At 43.9% G+C, this 23071-nt stretch overlaps 1 protein-coding gene across 4 annotated transcripts in view; it reads left to right on the top strand.

Moving 5' to 3' along the window:
* The window catches only part of RAPH1 (Ras association (RalGDS/AF-6) and pleckstrin homology domains 1), a 403562-nt gene that overhangs the window by 322843 nt on the left and 57648 nt on the right, over positions 1–23071 (top strand). For all 4 annotated transcript variants that reach the window (XM_086955298.1, XM_086955299.1, XM_086955297.1 and 1 more), the window contains 2 exons: positions 7712–7789; positions 14662–14821. In XM_086955298.1, coding sequence (XP_086811424.1) covers positions 7712–7789; positions 14662–14821 — 238 coding nt within the window. The remainder of the gene's footprint in view (positions 1–7711; positions 7790–14661; positions 14822–23071) is intronic.

Below are 23071 nucleotides of genomic sequence, written 5' to 3'. Positions count from 1 at the left end.
CGATTCAGATTAAGTGCTTTCTTCGACCCGTAACCTGGTCAACTAATGTCATTGGATGTGGGACATGTTGGAATGCATCTGTGTGATGTCCTTCTGGGATGGGTATGTTGCTTGTTGAAGTAGGAGAAAATGTAAGAGTTGGTTGTGTCTGTGCCACCAGCCTAGTTTAGTAGTTTAATGTGGCAGTCTGGGGATTTTGTGTATGAGCGTTGGTAGAACAGGTTTTGGGTTGGAGGCTGATCAAGGGCATTTTGAGTTAAGATGATGTATGCTTAAACTTCGCATTTGTGTTTTGTTTGCAGCTTAAATGTGTTTATGTAGGCATGAGGAGTAGGGAGTGTGCAGAGTGAGTAGGAAGTGTGCAGAGTGAGTAGGAAGTGTGCAGAGTGAGTAGGGAGTGTGCAGAGTGAGTAGGGAGTGTGCAGAGTGAGTAGGGAGTGTGCAGAGTGAGTAGGGAGTGTGCAGAGTGAGTAGGAAGTGTGCAGAGTGAGTAGGAAGTGTGCAGAGTGAGTAGGGAGTGTGCAGAGTGAGTAGGGAGTGTGCAGAGTGAGTAGGGAGTGTGCAGAGTGAGTAGGGAGTGTGCAGAGTGAGTAGGGAGTGTGCAGAGTGAGTAGGGAGTGTGCAGAGTGAGTAGGGAGCGCAGAGTGACTGCAGAGTGACTAGGGAGCGCAGAGTGACTGCAGAGTGACTAGGGAGTGCAGAGTGACTCGGGAGCGCAGAGTGACTGCAGAGTGACTCTGGAGCGCAGAGTGACTGCAGAGTGACTCGGGAGCGCAGAGTGACTGCAGAGTGACTCGGGAGCGCAGAGTGACTGCAGAGTGACTCGGGAGCGCAGAGTGACTGCAGAGTGACTCGGGAGCGCAGAGTGACTGCAGAGTGACTCGGGAGCGCAGAGTGACTGCAGAGTGACTGCTTGGGAGCGCAGAGTGACTGCAGAGTGACTGCTTGGGAGCGCAGAGTGACTGCAGAGTGACTGCTTGGGAGCGCAGAGTGACTGCAGAGTGACTGCTTGGGAGCGCAGAGTGACTGCCGAGATTAAGCTAATGGAAATGTAAATGACAATGCCATTTATTTATCTGTTTTTAAAACCAACACATAAATACAAATTTTGTCATTTACAATGCCAATAGCTCTAACTTTTCCAAAGGTGAAACCATTGCATTGTAAATGCTTGTTCACTATTGCAAGGCAACCTGTTCTCCGTAGGCCAGAATGGGCTGTTAAATTATTACATGTTTATAATCCTAACAGACTCAGAGAACATGGTAGAAATTCGAGTTTAGTATGCCTGGACTCAGAATGATAAAATACATCTTTAATGAAGTTGGTTTTAACATTCTGTGTTTGAAAATAATTTTCTTTTCTAACTATCCAAAGGCTGCCTCTGCTAGGTTGTGTATTCCTGGCTTTGTGAGGGACAGTGCTGGGGGATTCCAAGAGACCGGATGAGTCAGCCCAGTGGTGAATAGAGACTGCATCTTGGTGGGAGGGAGGAGTTGCACCTGAACCTTGAATAGGGCTGTGCCTGCCTTCCACAATGCTGGCTCCACCTCCTGGGGTGCGGCTGATGTCTCTGCCCTGCACACTGAAAGAAGAGAAGGAGTCCTGTCAACAAAGTGCTCCAGGACTGTACCTGCCTGCCACAATGCTGGCTCCACCACCTGTGGGGCATATGATGTTTCTGCCCTGCACTGTGAAAGGAAAGGAAAAGTCTGGTAAACGGAGTGCTTCAGAACTGGTTTGGATTGGGCAAAGGCCTGTCTCCCCTCAGAGAACAAAGGATTTTAGGGTATAAATATTGGGACCCTGATCCCATGAAATTAGATCACTTTTGGACTACAAGAAGAAACCTTTACTGAGGGGAGGAACCAGAAGAAACTGAGGAGAGACTATTCCCAAGCTGAAGTGCTGCTTGGGGGATTGGCCTGCAGTGGTTGCCTTACTGCCAAAGTAAGGAGAAAGGAACTTTGAGTACTTTGCTTTCAACTTTGCTTTCAACTTGTGAAGGATCTCCAAGGGCTTGGAAAAGAGCTTGCCTCCTGCTGAAGTCTCAGGGACAACAGACTTCAACCCCCAGCTCCCCAGAGTTCTTGTGGAAGTGCCTGCTGCTGTTTTGGGCCTTCTGAGGAACTGCGTGTCGCAAGAAGCTGGAAGCGCGACTCAACAAGAAGCGTGTCGCTGTGCCTGCCGTCGCAACCCTGAAGGAGGGTGTCGCCATTGGAACAATCGCACTGCACCGCATCGAGAGAAGCGTGCCGCAATGAAGAGGAAGCGTGTGCCATCGCTGCTCCTGCCATCGCAACTCCGAAGGAGGGTGTCGCCGCTGTAGCTGTCGCACTGCACCGCATCGAAGGAGAGCACCCTGCATCCCCGAGAAGTACGCTGCTGCCGTCGCATCATAGATGTCGCCACTGTAGCTGTCGCATCGTGTGGAAGCTTCACGCATCGTGGGATAGAGTGTCGCCGCTGGAGCTGCTGCCGTCTAATCGTGGAACAAGGGTGTCGCCGCTGCAGTCCACACATCAAACTGAGAACTTCTCGCATCTCCGAGAAGTGTGCCGCATCTGGAAGATCTTCACGTCTTTATTTCTTTGCACCCGAACTTTGCCGCATTTCCCTCGCTGCGACATTGCTTGTCGTGGAAGCGCAACCCAACATAAGCTACATTGACGCAAAGTGTCGCATCTCAAGAACTGAACTGAACTAAGCTAAATCTACCATCTTAAAGTAACATTATTGTGTATTTTTGTCGCTTATGGTCTTGTGGTAACTCTATATAAAGTATACTTATTTTTGATATAAAAAACCTTGTGTGGTGTCCATTTGTAGTGTTTGTCACTGGCTTACTGTATGTGGTCACAAATGCTTAACACACTGCCTCTGAGATAAGCCTGTCTGCTCGTGCCAAGCTACCAAGGGGGTGAGCAGGGGTTATTTTAGGCGTGTAATCCCCTTATCCTGACTAGAGGCAAGGGTCCCTATTTGTGCCAACTAGAGACCCCCAAATCTAACCGTGTGTGTGCCTGTGTGCCTTTAGTGTGAGTCTCAAAAATTCAATGATGTCTTTGGTAGTAGTTAAGTCAAAAACTCAGTTGATGTTGCTACCACTACTAAGATCTTGTTACTGTGCTGCAGCACCACAGCCCATTGGGACACTTGACCTCAATACTTCATGTGTAGTGGGTGATTGAATGATGCGTGAATTCCTTTTGAAAGCCAGATATAACCAGGATGTTGCCAAGCCCGGCACATGCCTTGACATCTGGTTTCAAGACTGTGTATAAGACATAATTACGAACACCTTCCACTATCTCATTCCAGAAATAATAAAAGAGCAGATGTTTTTGTAAGGTAAAATGTGTTCTTTCCTGTATGAAAATGCAACAGTGGCCGCTTCTTTTAACTACACATGATTCACACCTCCCATGGTGTGTTTTTATTCAGCTAAACCGCCCTACTCTCCACCTTTGACTGTACACCCCTCCCCCACTAGGATGGCAAAGCCCCCTTCTGTAGCAGTAGTTGATTTTAGTCAACAGTGGTTCATGTTTTTATACAAGGTCTGTACTGTGACCCATTACTCGTAGCTCCTGCAACTTTTGGCTTCGTTTTCAAAGTTTAAAAATGAGAACAGCATCACAAAGACCTTTTGTAGCCCTGCCCCATTTTAGGACCACAGCCAGTACCCTCCTCTTGGCTAGCACTTTTTGTTACGGAAGGAACAATGTCCATCTTCTTTCAACCTATCTTCGATTCTGGCAGGCCTAGCAGAATAGGAGTTGGCAATCCTGATTCCTGCGTAGCATTGCAATGTGATTACCATTGATCGACCCACTAACTAGCCACTCTTCATCTCAATAAAATATTAATTTGGTGTCCTCTTTCTGAGCTACATGAAACCGTCTTTCTCAAGGAAAGTAGATAAGCCTGTCTGAGGAGCTCAGGTGCATGACTACACGCCGTTTTAATAGAATGCCTTTTGTCCCGTCACTAATTGGGATTTGAGATAATGTTTCAAGTCTCAGTTGTTGCTCGTTGTCAATCCACAGATCTTTCTTTGTAAGGCATTGTTTCTGATACAGAAACTCACAACACACCTCCCGCACTGTCATCCCGCCATCTTCTGTTTCTTTTCTATTGCCCAACAGCATAGATAGAGAGTTGTGCAGCCACTACAAATTGGTGACCAGACATCATCAGATTTTGAAGTGATGCCGAAGTGGGGTGTTCAGAGGATTCTATGGCTGTAACATTTCAGGAAGTTGAAGTTAAAAGACTTGTAAAGCGCTCGGTCACCAGGCGGTTTCTTGGCGCTGGGGACACATACCCATAGGAGTGGGAAGAGACAGCTTAGGACGGGAAGGCTTGTGAGAAGAGAAGGGTCTTGAGGGCTTTACGAAAATCAAGATAGGAGGGGGAAGACCTAATGGCGAAAGGGAGAGTATTCCAGAAGGTGGGAGACCGGTCTTTATCTGGCTACCAAACAATCTTGAAAGTCAGTAATTTGAGTATGAATGACTTGAACCCGGGGTGTAGACTTTGTGGCTATGGACTAATGTCTGAAAGAAGTGGTCCGATTCTGAACAGGTGATCATGGATTTCTGCCTTTCCAGCATGATCTAAAAGTCATTGTTTCGCTCAGCTACATCATCGTAGTTCTCTTTATAAGTGCCTTTCTTTTATGCAAAGGAATTCTTGTTTCTGTCTCTTTTTGAGTCCATTTTTGATTTATTAAAGTGACAACCTGCATTGATCATTAGTCATATGGGATCAGCCAAACAGGATCCCTTTCATGCAAGATTTCCCAAAATTGAAGAATTGCGTCTGATTCGATCAAGTTCTTTCATCATCTCTCCTAATGAGTTTTTACTGCAATGCCTCGGTGAGTATGTCTCTGGTATAACGGCTTGTTGCTGAAAGATCAGACAGCGGGGAAGAAGTGGTAGCAGTTACTTAACAGCATGAAATGTATGTGGTTGTAGATAGCTAGATGTATTTTCCTAGCTTTTACTGTGATTGGGCTTCTAGGTCAGGAACTCAGTAAGCAAGTCTCCTGTTTACCCAAAGTAGTGCAACCAGGAGACCCCATACCAGATGCCGCTAAAATAATTCATGAACTTTTTGGATCGTGATAGCCAGCTGGAGTACCTTTTATTTTTTATAACAATCTATTGCAATCTTGGACTGAAATTGGTTACTTTTAGTTCATAAACGCTGCTGCACAGAAACCCTCAAAGAATCACAGGAATGAATAATGCAATATAAATAGAGTAATGGGGGTAACCTTGCAAGATGAGTGTTAATACACCTTAATTGCCTGAACAGTCAAATGTCTCTAGGTGATGCAATAATTATTAATTCCCTTCATGCCTGTTATTTTGTTGATCGCATGAAGATGAAGGTTGTGGCTTACCTGCCTCAGTCTGAAACTATAATCAGCTGGCCTTCAGCCAGCCAAGCTATCTTGCCACTTTCACCCTTGCAGCATCGGTAAAATGGGCATTGTTGAGCTAAGCACTCAATTACACGTTATTTTTACTCTGCCATATATTGTTTTTGAGTTAGGTGTCATTGCATGGTTGGGAGGGGCAGTCCAACATTATGCTGATCCCTAGCATTTCACCCATTTAATCTGTTCCATGCCGTAGCCCATTTCAGAGGTTGTGGAGTCGGGTTCTAAGTTATGCCCTTAATGCTCTCCTTCATCCAGTGGATAAACTATTGCGACATGAGGTCATTTTGGTCCTGGTTATCCTGGCTGCTTATAATTCAAAGGGGATTTGAATGCCATTGATGTACATTTGGAACCTGACTTATTGGTGGTACAGAATATGCAGCAATGGCTGTAAAGAGGTGTTTAATGATAGACAATAAGGGGGAGACCCTTGTGTAAGCTGCATGACACTGATTAAAGAACAATCTTTATTTTGGGGCTGCGGTTTTGGAAAATGATTGGATGCAGACCGGGGGTATCGCTGACCAAATCTTCAACCTAACCAGGAGGCTTCCATGGCTCGCTTTGTCATGTGTGAGAGTCTGAGGACTAATGAGATTTGCGTCTTAGTTCAGAGAGGCAAGGAGCGGAGTGGTACTCCTTGGCAAGGATGATTCGCTGTCCCTACCTGGTCTTAACCCAGACTTTGTCATACAGGAGGGGGTTCTTTCCATTGCAGTTTGCCGTTGTCTAGTAACCTCTCTTGCCATGATTTTGCTGAGTTGTGGTGGATTGGATACTTGTCCATAATGTGCCATGATCATCCGGTCTACTGATGTTTTTTGATATGTGGATAACGAATGGTGTGTTTCAGAAGGCAAGGACTAGCCCCTTTAGATGCGGTGGTTGTCACATTCCCAAGACCTCTAGTCAGTCAGGAGGAATTGTTTGAACCATGCAGCTGGTCTACGGATGGTTAATGCATGGTGAATTTCTGGGACATAACATTAAGGGAATGACGTAAAGGATAATGTACTGTGAAATACATTTACAGAGCAGAGCATAGGATGAAATGTACATACCGAAGATGATGTATGGTGAAAAACACGTTCAAGAACATAGCTTGCAGCACTTAAGCAATTGTGACTTTGTTAAAGGAAAAGGGCACTCTATTATGTGTCTGCTTTCTGGTACAATGTCTTGACTTTGTTCTCTGTTGCAGCACGAGGAAGTTAGCAATGTTCATGACATGGCCTAGTACTATGTTAGCGGCTCTCTTCTCCACCCAATGACAGATAGGAATTGTGCCCGGAGGGATAAGACCACCGCCACATGCAGACGGCGATATTAAGTTCTGCCCTCATCCAGCAGTACGTACAGCCCTTAAATAGAGAGGGTATCCTACACCCAGACCTCAAGCTAGCTTCTCTGAAATAAACTTGTAATATAAACAATACATAACCAGTAACATGTATTACGGAACAATATTGCATCTTGGGGTTCTGGGAACATTTACAAACCACTTTGCCCTCGGCCTCTTGGTGAATCTCCCATAAGAACCCATTTCACTACCAAAACTGGACTGAAGGCAGTGCCCAGCAGGGATTTAATGGGCTTGCACATCGAGTTTTGGAAAATAAGTGCATTGTAAAAAAATAAAATAAATAAGAAATTTACTGAAAAAATAAAATGAGTTATGTTCTGAACACAGCAAACCACAGAAATGTGCCAATTTTGATTACCAACACACACAAAACACACCATAACTCGTGTAGCCCACTATGCACAAAACACCAGTTTGCCAGCGGTATAGTAATTTTTTAAAAAAGCGCTATCAACTAAGCAACGTGTGTGGCGCGAATGAAGGCGTGTGTTATATGGGTAGGCAACCATAATTGGCGAGTTTCAGTGGTTTGTCACGATTGGGCCAGAGCATTATCTCACTTTTAAAGCTTGTTTTTTCAGGAAATATAGATTAATACCTACATGCTGCATTTTGTGACTCGGCTTCACTCTACGTTGAGTATGTTGCAGTGTTGCTTGCTCTATTTGCATGTGTTCAGCAGAAGATAATTAACAGCTTCCTTTGTTCTACATCTTGGAAACACTTGTTTTTACCAGCACTGATGCTTGCTGGAGATGTGCGTCGTTACTGTTACCAACTGGAAGCGCTTCCTGTACGATATCCCAGGCTTGAATATTTCCAATCGTAAAGTGCTCCCCTAAAGGGCTTGCAGTGTCTAGCATCTGTTTAACGTAATTCATCTCTGTTTACAGGAAGAGCAGGCGGCCAAGCTCAAGGCTGAAAAAATCCGCGTGGCGCTGGAGAAAATAAAGGAAGCACAAGTCAAAAAGGTATGCTGAAGCTACTGTCAAGAATCTGGAAACGGATTATGGACATTGGCAACCCATTTCACAACTGTTCCATGTAGCTCAGATTCTAACTGCAGGAAGCTTTTGCGGGCAATATTTCTTGCAAATTAGTCAGTTACCTGAAAAAATGGCAAGGCATCGAAGTATCCATTTTTTCATGCATCTATTCATATGTAAGCAATCCCATACCAACGCTAATTGTTCTTAATTAACCGTGGGCTCCAAACCGGAGTTTGGCTTGATGGCTGGAAACAAAGTTTAAAGTTTGTCAATTCACACAGGTGGACTGTCGCTCTATTATTCCTCACAGCGATTACACCTCCCTCCCAGCATCTTCCACTGTTGCCCCATCCAGACCCTAGATCTACAACCACAGCTATCAAAAACACAGCACTATTTCATGAAGCCTGTTGCAATGAACACCTTCCTTCACTGGTCTTTTGTTTAAGCCTCCCCCTCACCATCTTGCTTTGTCACCTTCCTCACACATTACCCTCACGTTATATCAACTCCAAAATTACCACATATCCTTCTCTTGAAAACCTGGACCCCAAAGTGATGCGATACCAAGATTCAATACTTTACCATCAATCACATTAATGGAATGGATTGTTCAGGACCGCTCCAACCCCATCTGTGCCACTCCTCAAGAGTGACCCCGGTCCTATGAGCTTGGTCACTCTGGTAAGTTCAACACCTCCCAACTCCTTGCTTTCAGGGGCTCTGGCCCCAACGGCTAAGATGTTGAAATCTGCCAAGGCACCATCACCACTTCAGTCAGCTCCACCTTCTATACTGACACAGATACACTCCCAGACAGGACTCTGGTGAATCCTTAGAAGTTGGCTGAAATCATTCATGGGTGAAAAACAAGGTCAACACACTTTTTGATGACATGGCATTAGCAGAGCTCTTTGTGCCCATTTATTTGCCAACTCAAAGAACTATTTTGGTCCGAATAATAGTCCCTTGCTGTGCTTTATCAGAACATGATGGCTCAGAATCTGATAACCTCCTACACAACTGTAATACTGATGCTGACCTTGCCCTTTGTGGATGTAAAATGTAACATTTTGAAAGAGATATTGCTTCCCTTTAATGAGGCTGTTATGGAACCTTTCTTCGCTGCATGGGAGAATTATTTTCAGACTGAGCAGTCACAAGCGGACAATGTAGGCCTGCCCTTGTTGACCACAGTTTCTGTTGTCGCACCTTTCACACGAAAGTGTAGTTGTCCACACTTCTTCCTCAAATTTTAGCCCAAATGCTTTTCCCACTGCACCTCCTGATAGTTGCAAAAAATTGGTCTCTGTTGGCTGTAAATGTTTGCCTTGCCATTCAAAGGGCAAATACCTCCTGCCTTGTAGGCTGCTATGTCCATGGCCTGTAGGAACTGAGCAAACCTAGTCATCAACCTACCAGAGAACATGAAAAAATATTGTCTGATCTGGTCACCGATGTGTTTGATACCGCAAAACAGATTTGTGGTTTGATCCCCAGGCACAGCTGTTACACTGCGCGTCTGAGGTAGGATGCTTTCCACTGACTCCTATGGAAATGTCTAAACTACCCTCATGGACATGGCCTTCTGTGGCAAACATTTTTGGGGGAGATTTTAGAGAAAGGGAGGATTCCTCCCTTGAATGTTTAAAAAACATGTAGGACGTTTGAAGTCTTTTCCAGGATGCAACTCTTGCATCCGTGATAACCATCTCAGCCATTCAAAATACCCTAGCAGGTACTTCTCCTTTCTTTGCTCCGCTGTGGACCACCAGGTTGAGCCGTCTGGCTCGAGTCCAAATTTTAGAGGTGAAAGTCTTTTGCTCCTTACTGAACAAAAGTGCCATAGAGGTGGTGCATCTGGAAGAAAGAGATCAGAAATTTTACTCCTTTTACTTCCCAGTCCCCAAGAGTCATTGCAATGTCAGACGTCCATCCTTTGACCTTCAACTCCTGACCCTGTTCATTTGACAGGAAACATTCAAGCTGGTGTCCTGGAATCAAGTTCTGCTGGCCCTCAATTCAGGGACTCATTGGAATCCCTAGGCCTACAAGGCCCCTACTCCCATCAGCCAATCACCAATGCTTCCAGTCCACAGCCTTCACTGTTGGGCCCCAGCACTGTCAGCACATGGTCCTACTGTTTGGAACGATGACCACATCCTGTCTTTAAGTGCTAATAGTTGTATGTCCTACTTGGACAACGGGATATGGGAAGATGAGTGCCTCCTCTGGTTGAAATACCTCTTCAGAGCACGATGATTCGAGTCCGCGAGCTTTTCTGTCAATGCCTAGAAGTCTCACTTCACACATACCCAGGGGCTAACCTAAATAGGAGCACTGCTGGAACGAAATGCTGAAGGTTTTTCCTCTTCCTCAGAGGATCGTGAATATTTTGGAAATGATTCTGATGTTTGACGTCTCTTCTATTTGTGAATCTAGAAAAGATTCATGCTTCAAAAGAAACACGCTACTTAGCTTTAACAGTAGTTTTACAGCATGAATCTTTTCTGTTTTCACGAACTGTGCATCCTTCAGCCATATAGTGGTTGGTTTCAGAATTATCTTTGTAATCTTTTTTTTATTTTGTTTTTCTTACCTTGGTGGCGTCAATCCCTTGGGGTCCTGGCCATCCCCATCTGACATCAGACGCCCGCCCCAGCAGCCCATGGTCACCTTCAGATTCTTTTTCTACTGTTGCGTCTGGAAGCAGAGAAGATAATTAAAAGTAAATTATTTTTTTTGTCGAGTGATGATCCTCCAAAAACCAAGAATCCCAAAAGAAAGCAAGGTAGAGCGCCGATGTCAAGGGAAGTGAGTTTCCACCAAGGGAGAAAAGTTTTTTTTAGTTTTTTTAGGCAGCTCACCATCAGGTCATCAACCACGATAGTCAGAGAATAGACATCGGGGATTGAAGCATACCTCCTTTATATTCTGCCCAAAGTGCCACCATATGTTTGCACAGAAGGACAGCTACAAAGTTTGTGACCTTTGTCTACCAAAAGACCACAGCTCTGAGTGCTGTGACACATGCCTAGAGTTACAACCCAAGACCTGAAGACAAGAGAGAAACAGGTGGGTCATGATGTAATGGCATAGATACAGAAACCCCTCGATTTAAGAGCTAGATCTGTCAAGTGGCGAGGAGAACCCAAGGAAACAGAGGTAGGAAAGGGCACCGACATCGAAGTGGAGAGGGAAAACTGCACTAAAACAACATCTTGCAATTAAGACCAATTTAACTTACATTTTGGGAGTTCTCTTTTAAACCCAAAAAATACACCTCTGGGAAAAACATCCCAAGGCCCACCTAGTTGACCAGGACCATTTTCTATACCTTTATGTAGAAATTGTAAACAGTCTCCATCTCTTCATTCTTTTTAATACATAAAATATGGCATGCTTGGCCTGAGATTCTCTTTGTGGTTCCGAAAAAATGTTTAGGCAAATCTTTACTTAAAGTTGTCAACCATTTGTTTTATCTGCCTAGTGAAACCTGGTACCAATCACAACAAGTCAGATTGATCTGTCAGAAAATTGATGTTGATGGTCTGGTTCCTTTCATTGCATCATTAACGTGGAGGAGAGTGGGCATTTCCAGGAAAATCGCCTTCAGGCCATATTATAATTTTGAAAGACTCTACAGTGTATAATGCGGATTAGGCATAGGCTGGTTCCTTCAGAATCCATTCCAACTTTGTGTGCTCATCTTCCCCTACATTAGAGGTATCCATTGTTTGACGCTGGAGACAGAACCATGCCAGATGTTAAGGCTATCCATATTCGATTAATTTGCACATAGTGACTGTAACCTAGATGATGTTAAATAGCCTGCATATCTGGCATGATTTGTTTTAAGTCAAAGTTAAATTTCTATACTCCTTAACTGCGAACGACAAGGCTGTCACATCCTCCGAAAAAGATCTTCCCTCACTTCTAGAGTTTTTCTTTTCAATTGTGACAGCTTGCATTGTGCACTGTTGCCCAACAATTAAGTGAAAGGAGATGTTGCCATTATGCTGGACTGCTTTTTGATTGGTGCTTGCAGCATATCTCAGCCCCCACAAACTCAATCCAAGCTGGGGAAGTGCAGTTAGTAATGTGACCTGCTTGGGATTTGACGCAGGAGCGCCTGGCATTAGGCTTACCCCCACCACAAAATGGCCACACATTTTCTTTCCCAGGGTGCCTTGAAAATGTCAAACAAAAGTGGGTCCCAAAAATATTTTTCCACTACTTTCCACAAAAGAATCAGGCACTTTCCTCTAGTGGCCAACACCTCACCACACTGCAGTACCGCACTCCCAAATAAAATGCTTCCTCTTGTCCGTAATTGTACCCAATGCACATCATTGGAACAGATCAAAACTGTAACCATGTGAACATGTCATTAACCCCATATTGACATCACACTATCCAAGATTTGACCCATTCCTGGCACAGGTCGTAGCCCCATTTACTCAAATGAGGTACAATTTTTAAAGGGAGACGTGTGGAAATGCTGAGTGGTAAAACACTTTTTTTTATCTCCACAGAATGAGGAACTTCCTGTTACAGAATTTGAGGAAAATGTGTGATTTTAGCCAATTTTTTTTATTTTTTCAGGGCAACCTGGATGAGAGAATCTATTTGGATCCACCCTGGGTGTCTAATTTTAAGAAATGTTTGGGTTTGGTAGATTTCCCTTGCTTGTGGCCAAACTGCTGCAGCTACCCACATCAAAAGAATGGGTACATTTTCAAGGCAAAAACTTGAGGTCTCCACATTATGCCTTCTGTTTACGGGTGATAGGCCCAGCCACGTAAGTGGCATACTGTTGTTATCAGAAGTATGGTAACACAAAATTGTTGTTCATTTATTATCATGAATTGCATTCTTCTCCATCTTTGGCTTCCAAATAAAAGCCAATGTTAAAGGAAAAAAAAGACTTTCCAACTTGCCCTCGATATCCCATGATTGCTTGTGTAATGCCAAATTCAAAGTTGTACAAATTACCACTATTCCTAAACTTAGTATCAAGAGCACACTTAAAAAAACATAAGTTTCCTTCATACCCATTTCCCATTTATTAGATTCTACTACATGAATTCATGCGTGGTTGACAACAATGAAATATAATTTTGAGCTGCCACTCAGTTGTTGGCTCTGGGTATTGCATGCTTTTGGACAACCAGAAAACCAGTTGCTCCAATCACAAGGGTCAGATGGATGTAACAGCATATTACTTTTGTAAAACGACCGTTTGGCAAATAATTACGGATGAAAACCTGGTCACCGATTTACATTTTTTCCTCCTTATTTTCATTATTTTATTTCAATTATTAGTTTCTTTGTGAAAACCATGAGTGGGCTACTCAAATGACCCATTCCTCAGTCTAGGAAACATAGGTTTGTATATGTGCTTCATGACGAATTGTGACCCATCGCTATGACCTAAAATTTAGCGCATACTTTCAGATTGAATATGTTTAATAGTTCAGTTGAATGGTAAACATTTCTGCAATATACAACTAAAACACTTGGTGTTGAGCCACTGTTGATTAAAAAGACAATTACATTGGAGATTGTCCGTGTATGCAAATAAGCCCTGTTCCAAATTTCTTCAGTGAAAGTTTCAGCATATGTATTTAATTTGAATAATAAGGAACCTTTATTTAGCCTACGACACAAATTTGATAATGTGCTAATTTTTCCATGGACTCATATTTTCGTAGTACCGTAAGGCTTCTCGCATTTTAAAACAATTAACAAGTTTATTCTATAAACGTGATATTTGTACGTATAAAATCATAAGCTTATTACCTTGATAGTTGGGATGAACAAACACAAACCGAGCCTGCAGAGAAGTAGGACTAGCGGAAAGTAGAACAACACTCGCAGGGGAATGAAAGATGCAATGGAGTTATACAATGGAGGTTTATTGGATTAGGTCAAATGACGAAGGAGTTTAAATCGGGTTCTTAGTTAGCGGAGTACTTGAGCAAGTTTTTGAGATCTACGTTCTCTACAGTGTCGCCGAAGGGGGTGCCAGATTCTCAATTAACTGCCTTTGGTGTATTGGATAATTAGGTAGACCAAAGTGAACTCCATGACTATAATCTACCAGGGAGCTAAGGAGCTCCTGAGTACCTGATAGTTAAAGTAACATCCAGTTTGAAGTGTTTTGAGTTACACTTTCTTCAAGTAAGGGAATCTTAGCGCATAGGTAAGTAGTGGTGGCTCCTTTTCGTCATCCATTTTTTACATGTACTTGGACGATTAGCTCCTGAGAGCGACCTCCCTGTAAGATCTACAGCAGTCTCTGCTACCACCGCCCTTTTCATGGCCTTGGCTTCTCCATCAGTCAAGAGAAATAGAGTCTGGTTATGTGTATATCATTATGCACGATTAGCTGTCTCCTCCCCCTTCCTCATTTCTGTTTTTTTTTTTTAACATATCATGGACTAGCAAATATGTCTGACACAGGTTATGGGATGTGAGGAAATAGCTTTTTTTTTTTTCCTTTTTCAACATCTCCCTTTTGCAAATGGTGGTTGACGTGTGTCCCATATTTTGTAGACAAGAATGATGACTGATTTTTACCGCGCAGTGGGATTTCCATTTTGTGTGAATGAAAACATTGTTGCCAATACATTTTCTATGTTTTATTGGATGAACCATTAGACTCCCACTGCCGAACCACTGATCTGTATATGCCTGTATGTGCCTTACATTAAACAACCCCTCAGATGCGCTCTGCTTTAAACACTCTTTTTACATGCAGTGTGAGTTGTGATTCAAGTTTTTGAGTTGTGTTGGGCCAAGGTGCATAGAAGATTTTAAAGTATCTTCTATTTTTCTTTGGATCTCTATAGTTGGTGATCCGCGTGCACATGTCCGATGACAGCTCCAAGACTATGATGGTGGATGAGCGCCAGACAGTACGGCAGGTGCTGGACAACTTGATGGACAAGTCCCACTGCGGCTTCAGCCTGGACTGGTCCTTGGTGGAGACCATCAACGAACTTCAAATGGGTAAGTGAGCCTGTTGAGTTTCACCTTTTATTGCATGGCCGACTTGCGGATGATTGCCGTGTAAAGTAGGTTTTAATAAACATGATCCTGAATGGTGACTAGGGTGATGAGGTATATACTAACATCATGGGTATGTAGCATCTCCGACGTCACAGATAGTGTTATGCTTGCATTTCACAGAAAGTGATCGGATCATCCTCACTGAAAGTATGGACTGCTTTTTGCCAGGGTTTTGTCTTCGCTCTTTTCTACTTCAGCACTAAGCCTTGCAACAGCTTTATTTTCTGTATTTTGCTTTTGATACCTCTTTTGGATATGTCAGAGTTGGCAGAACAAACTAATGATTATTGACCATCAATGGCGCCTCACTCTGTAAGGTCATTATTGTACCGTACCTTGTGATAACCCATTGGTTGTGGGAATTGATTCTAATGGTGCTACGTAAACCAAGCATTAGCGTTTCCTGGACCTTCCTTCTCTCTCTGTGCTTTTAAACCTTCAATACCAGTCTTAGTCCTTTCATCGCCACTCAGCTGCCGCAGTGCCCTCAGTTTACGCCTACATCCAGCCCAGCAGTGGTGAGAATGGTAGGGGCTGTATTATTTCCCTGAAGTCACGTGATCCAATTCAAGGGCTCCCTGGCTGTAGAGTGTATAGATTCAGGCTCACTCCACATTCTTTAGTATGTTTTGAAGATAAAGTGTGAGTGATGGGCTCTGTCGTCCATCTCTCTGTGCAAGGAGTATATATGGAGCTTATCAGTAACTCTAGAAAAATTCCTAATTCTAAAACTCTGATTAGTGTATCTGTAGCGAGAATCATCTATAATGCAACCAAACCTCGGAACTCAGTATCTAAAATATGCAAACAGTATCGCAACAGGTAAAATGTATCACTTAAACAAGGCGCAGGAGGCTATATACAAGGGATCAAAACTCACACAACCTGCTGCACGTTTCCCTGCATGAAACTATTGAGATGTGCTATATATTCTATAGTTGGTTCGTGATATAGTTCATCAGGTTGAGTGCTATTCCTGGAGATGTGTTAAAATTGCAGGGCATACATTTGGCATATCCAAGCTCACCTATTCATTTTCCTGAGGTAGGTAAATCATATTATTCCTTTAGTGGCTTATAGACGGTCCATCAAGTGAATATGGTCGAAGCCATTTACTTCGATTTTCTATTCCTACTAGCATACAGACCACTATTATGTGTCCTGAGAATAAAAAGTTTAGTCAGGGAGTAGTCACATTAATTATTTTCCCTCTGAGATAAGTGTGGAGACGGGTAATACATATTGTGGGCATATATTTATGAAATCACAGGTTTCCCTTGTGCATCAGCGCCCTCTCAGTATGACAGAAGAATGTTGGTACAAATAGATGAAGTTTGGAATCTTAGGAAGAAAGAAATAATCAACAACTTAAACTAATATTAGGATAGGGAGTCTAAATCATTTAGAAATTGGCCATGAAGCCGCTTTGTGTTTGTTGGAGTATATCCGTAGACTGCTGACTGGGAGGAGCACTGAAGGAGTGACAGATGAGGGACAGTGATGTGCATGGTTAGATTGCCAGTTTGGAAATAACATTGAGCAGGGCCGGCTCTAGGCTCATGGTGGCCCTGGGCAGGGAGCGTAGGTGGGGGGCCCGGAAGAGGGGGTCCGGGCGGGGCGGAGCGCGCAGGCCAGTAAAGAGGGGAGGGGGTCAGGGAGTTTAGAAGTGGAACAGAGCCGGAGGCCGCCAAATCCCTGCCATGGGCCACCACGCAAATATGTATCCATCCTCAGAGGATTAATATATTAAGGATATATATTGGCGTGGTGGCCCCTGGGGTTTGGTGGCCCTGTGCAGGTGCACAGCTTGCACATGCCTAGAGCCGGCCCTGCATTGAGAAACGCAATTGGGTGAAAGCTGAAGAAGGTTATCAAAGTGGACAGGATCAGGAAGAAGTTGTAAAGAATGTGGTTGATGCAATTGTTTTGAAATCATGTGCAACTTGATTAGAATTAAGTGAAAGTGCTGAGGGGCAGAGGTCCTGGTAGTGTCGTTAGAGTTTTGTGCAAGGTCTAAATAGAATCTTTGGACTCATAATTGGAAAACATAGGTTTGTGTGTTGTGCATGTGTTATGATAAGTTGAGATTCACGGTAAGGGTCATACAGTATGATTATATAATAGAGCGAAGGGTAGCAAAGCATGGTCGATGGAGTCAACAGGATGGAGTTCGTGGCATGCGTGGTAATGAATTAGTGGGACTGTTTGCTAATTAATCCTGCAGCATTAAATACCCGTGTACATTTGAGTGCCTGTAGTTACAAACTGAATAGGTCTATTTCTAGGTGCCTTGTTGTGCCTGTGTATATGCTCTGATGTCAGGCATGGTTTGTGAGCCGGGGATGGGCAATTGGTGGATTGTGCTTCTCCTTGAGTGGCAGAGTGCTCAAGGGCATATGGAAGGACGGCGTTGTATTGATTAGTAAGCTAAAGGGGGAGCAGGTGTCGGGATTGAAAAGTGGTCCCCTAACGACTGATGGAATATGTTAATGGATTGGCTATTGCAGGCATGTAGTGAGGATGTTGGCATCTATGATACGTGTCGGCTTTCTCATGGCTGTCAAGATTCTGCATGCCATGTTTAAATGGTTCATTTGGTCCTGTTAATTTTTGTTGTGTGGTGCTGAGAAAAACAACCATTGGCAATGGCAAAAATGTTAGCTTTAATTTCCAATGCATTTAAAAACAGGCATTCACAAATCTTACTTGCGTGCATTGAATGCACAAATGCAGTTCCTGGTGTCCTGAGCCAGGGATGTCAATTTATCTCATATAAAGTGGCTGGTCAGTAGTTTGATATGGTGGGTGCGGGAATTGGTATAGGAGGGGCGAGGCTCTCGCTGGAGCAATGCCAATGTAATGCCAGCATCTTAGAGAGCCATTCAGTTTACACCCAAGTGTTCTAATTATCCTGCTTAATGTTTTTCTCCATGTTTCTTTCTTTGACCTTCTGCTTCCCTGGAGTTTAGGTGTGGCCAGAGTGGATATTCCCAGGAGGCCTAATGTTCTGAGAGGTTTTGTGAGGTAGTTTAGGCCGGTCTTGTGTACTGTGATCCAAGTCTAGATTTGTTTTCTTTTTTGCACTGGAAGTCAGTCGAGGGTTTTCAATGCTATAGGGGTGTGCCCTTGCTTTCGTAATTAATGTTTATTTGCACCCTCTTTTTGTCTTTATAGTTTTTAGATTTGGTATCTGGCCATGCCATTGCACAAGATGTTGCAGAAGACTGTGACAATGTCTCATAAATTATTGAAGGAGTACGTTGCCGAGTGGGTTAATTTGATAGTTCGCGTTCTTGACTGCAGCATTGGCCCGGGGTATGAAGATAGGCTCTGAGTCAGAGAGAATCCCCAAGTTCCTAGCCTTTGCTATTTGTTAGGGGCTTAACAGGGGCCATAACAAGCTCCTTGCGCTCACTCCATGCCTTCTGGTCATTCATAGATTCTCACATGAGCTTGATTAGCATTTTAACCATGAAACACTTTGTTGGCAGGGGTGATGTTTTCTCAAGTAATAACACTGTTAAATGATAAACAGGACATCCATAATATGCAGTTTGGAAACGTGAATGGCCCAATGGAAGGTGTAAATGTGTATATTTTTGGAATTTCAGCCTCTAGAGGTGTTAATTCTGCATCCTGAAAACATCTTAGACTGCAAACTGTCGACCCTGTGGCCCGTGGTTCAATAGTGTGGAAGTGCCTTGTTGCTTTACCTGCAGTGCAAAGGTTGCACATCACCTGCCTGTTTGCATAGAGTAAATAGAAAGCGTTGGAATAAAGACTGTCTCACTAGCAGAATTTGGTTTAAGGGGGTAGCTAATAACAGTGTGCAGAGCAGGTAGTATTTTTTTCTTCCTCACTATTATTATTTTGGTAATCTTCATAAAGTAATGTATTAGAATTTCATAGATTCTTTTAAACATATTAAGCTAAAAATGTATGAGTTCTTGGGAATTCTATTTTGTCTAATGCACCTGAAATGGAAAAAAAACTCTAAACCGGGTGAAATACATCTGATTGTTAAACATATTTGGGAGATGATCGGATTGTTAAAATCTCTTTGAAGTGATGATATGTATGCATTTTTATACTATTTGGAGGTTTGATCTGGAATTGTTGAATAGGCTTTATCTACACTCTGCTCCTCTTTTATTCTCCATTTTCACGTAAAAGCCTTTGGTGGGAGTACTGGAAGTTTTGCGATGGGTAAAGTTTAATGCGCAAATGGATCTCTACTAATTAACAACATGCAGATTTTTCAGGATCCAGTCTTGATCGGTGACAAGGAAAGGTAGAGATGCTGGTGGCTACTTTTACCTTGGGCTAATCTGTCTGCCTGGTCTAGTCTTGGTAGCGCGGGGAGTTAATATTCATTAATCTTGTGATTTGGAATTTTCTTACTTATTCAACTCATAAGTCTAAAGTGCGGGATAATGGAGTTATTGCACATGAAAATCTGCTCACCAATTATCGGGTCAATCCTTCCCAACAACCCCCAGCAACACTTTATGCGAACACAGGATCACTTTATTTTGTGCTGAATTTAATTCCCTGTCTGTGCTTGAAATATTAAGGCACAGGGGCAAGGAGTTGAAGTAAATGCAAACAACTGCAAATAACACTTAATTTCGATTTTTAAGCTCTTTTCTCACAAAGAGCTGTCCCTAAGGTCCACCTACTGTGATCTTGGACACATTCTGAGAAGATCCCCTGGGCCGGACCCAGAGGAAATCTCCCACCGTTCCTTCCGCTTTGATGTGCGTGGCCGGTCCACCTGGGTCCCAGAGAGCAGCAGCACCAGGTGTGTGGCCTGGCCCCTTCCGCGCCTCACTGCTTTTGGCGGGACGGCATCCTGTTGCTGTCACGGTCAATAAAAAGCTTAATTATAGGAGGCCGCGAGGTGTCGACCCGTCACCTCGTTCTTCATTAGCACTTGATGGCAGCCCGGATTTTCATTAGTGTAAGCCGCGCCTCATGCCTTCAGCAGGGGTAAAGTGTGATTAATACGGGCCTGGAAGCGGCTCCTGGCCCGGGCGCCCTCTCACGGCGCGCGGGGCAGAGGTGGGGTCGCTCCCGCCGACTCTGCAGATATGGTTCACTGGCGCGTCAGTGTGTGTCCGAAGTGTGGTGTAAAGCGAACATTAGCCTGCTGCGCGGCATTTACACTCTTGGCATGTATGTGAAAATAAATGTGTAAGCTGGAACACGGCATCAGTCATTCCTAATCAGAAGAGGACGTCTCTTTCCACCCCAAATGCACTTGATTACCCTTCACATATAAAAAAAAAAAATCTGTGTAAATGATTACTTCAAATTAGTGAATGTCTCCATATGTGGAACATGCTCGCATTTCCCATGGTGTATTTGTGAACCCAGGCATCAGTGTCCATCTTGAATTGTTTGCAGAAAAACGGGTCTGGCTCAGTTAAAGAATATATATTGGACACTAGTACTACCCTCTCCCTCCCCCCACCCCCCAATCGCAGTCTAAAATCTCCATTGTAAAAGTGCGTGTAACACGATCCATGAGCTCATCTTGTGAGGAAGAAACACACAGCTTGCAGTCTAAAGTTTTGTGCTCTATGAGTTAAGAATGCAACTCTTCTGTCTGTCGTGTATGAGATTTAATTCTTGACATATTTGCTCTGCATTTTAATTTTCGGGGCAGGTAACATTAATACAGTTGCGTAGATTAAAAGGATAACAATTTTCCAAGTTTGTCAGTTTCGAAGACTTCTTTTTGCTGTATGTGCAGTGTGAAGTATGTTGTGTGTAATGGAGATCATGCAGAACAAGCCAAGTTGGAAGCCAGTCACCGGGTGCATGGCAGTGTGGGGATAGGTATTCCGGTGAGATTATCCTGTGTGAAAGAAAGGTGGGCTGGCTGAGTGAAGCAAGGGATCTGCTCTGTCAGTGGAGCTGTGAGTTCATGACAGCTGTAAATGTACCCCTGCTTAAAATGCTCTTTTTTAATGTCCTGTTTGTTGAGGAAGTTTATTAGATAATCTAATTCCTTTGATCGCTTCATAAAATGGAGTCCAGGAAGGGACCGCTTGGCCTTAGATCTTTTCCAACTATTTAGCATGAATGCCATTGACGGTAGTATTAGTAACCTCCACCCTTAAGTGCCAAGTTACAGATCAGCTTGTCTGTGCGTGATAAATAACGTACTTTTTATGCTAAAGTGTGGGAAAGGAGTTGTTGGAAGGGTTTATCAGGAGATGGAAAGACTATGACACATCTTAGTATATTTGTTTTATTTGTCTACTGATAGTTACTACTTATGCAGCACTCTTCACTTACGGAGAAAAGGGGCAGTAGGGAGAAGCAGGTAAGGTCTGTGCGAGGTAACGAAAGGAAGTTCCTAAGGTCAGGGGCAGACTTGCTGGCAAAGAAGGAAAACCTGAGAACAGTGAGGAGAAACATATGTTGGGTGCTCTAGGGAAATGAGAGCGGGTTTTGGAATGAGAGCCCGGGGATATGGATTTGAATCTTCCCCTACTCTTCCTGCCAACCAGTAAATGAAAAGCAGTGGGTCCATGCCGAAGGTATGTCAGGGTAAAACAGACATATTTATAGTTTTAAGAGCTCTGGTCACCCATCCAATAGATCCCATCTATGTTAATTTGGGATGCCCTGTATGATTTGTCAGCACACAAAAACCACAAAAAGGTACAATATCTGTACAAAGAATGTGAATGATTGCTCTCCTATATAGGAAACCAAGTCAGAGTCCTATTTGGACGATACCAAATTCCTGTCCAGATGCCTAGGGAAGTCCGTCCTTTTGGAAGAGGAAGTCTCGCACACACGTGTGTCATGCCTAATCTGCAGCCTCACCCCACCCTTGTAGGACAGTGCCTAAAGGACGACCTCAACGTCATGTTGGCATCCTCCAGGAAGGAGTTTTTAGTTGAAATAAAAAACTACTAGACAAATGCGGGATCCAGATCACTGAATTAAAAATACCTTGCAGTTCCCCGGTGTAACCCTTTATTAATTGAGGACTACAGGTATATCTAACAACCGAGGCAAGATGGTATGTTGAGGACAATGGTTCAAACCATCTCTCTGTTAGGCCAACATGTTTCTGACCTGCTATGTAACCCTAATGGGTCTGGGACATTCTTCAGTGACATGGAGATTCTGGGTAAAATTAGGTTTTTGCCGGTGTGCCCAAAAGTATCCATAAAATGAAGTGTCAGAATGATTGCTTCTTGGCATACAGCTTGTTGGGACGGGAAGTCTCCTGCATGTCTCTTGAGAGAGTGCTTCCCCTTCCTTATGCTAATCTCCAGGGAAGTCGCTTAAAAGTTACTGTATGGTTTCTAGAACCCTACCTCAGTGAGGATGACAGTCATAGATGTCCATTGAGGGTCTCCCTGTTTACATGGATTGAGACCCTAGAGCTTGGCTCTGAGGTCGAGGGGGCATGCCTAGTGCATCCCTATTTTTCAGAGAGTAGCTACTGCCCTCTCTATTAAGAATGTAGTAGACTGACAGTGGTGGCAGCAATAAATCTATAGTCAGGAGGGGTGAGTCCCTAGGCACCCTCCTGACCAAGTCTGTGCAGTCTGCCATGCCTGTGGTCCTGTTGCCTTTGTCTACCTGACGTGTGTTTGAGAGCCCGTGGGGGTACTGGGGAAGAATGGTGTGCTGAGCCAGTGTGAGGAATGTGAGCTGTTCTGCTGGACATCCCAGCTCCCCCCGTGCCCCTCCCTATTTCCTTGGAAAGGCCTGGTGGGCTGGGGAAGACACTCAGCTCTTATCTGGGTTTAGCTGCACTAACTCTGCGAAGAGGACCCTCACCCACTGGTCAGGGCCTCCTGGGCTGGAGTTAATTAAAAGTCCTCTTTAGAGTGTTGCACAGCCTGATACCAAGAAGGGGACTGGTGCATGCTTTACCCATGCATTGAACACGCCATGAATGGTTGTGATTGGAGGTGTATTCAGGATGCAAAAGTAGCAGACCCTCTGATTGGATGAGCCTATCAATCTGAGGCGATAAAAGTCTGGCCTGAGTGGTCAGCTGTTGTTAAAGGCTGGTCTATGACTGAAGAGACGGACACACCAGGTCCGTCTGAAGATAGCCAGGCGCGACCCGCAGTGTGAAAGCAGAAGACAAGACTCTGTTCACTGCGTCTGGAACTAAGGCATCAACAGCATGGGAAAAGACCAGCTGTCTCTGTG

This window comes from Lissotriton vulgaris, chromosome 2_1 (genome assembly GCF_964263255.1).
Source record: "Lissotriton vulgaris chromosome 2_1, aLisVul1.2, whole genome shotgun sequence".
NCBI lineage: Eukaryota > Metazoa > Chordata > Amphibia > Caudata > Salamandridae > Lissotriton > Lissotriton vulgaris.
Note: the sequence above shows the minus strand (reverse complement) of the source record. Positions and strands in the feature narration are given on the sequence as shown.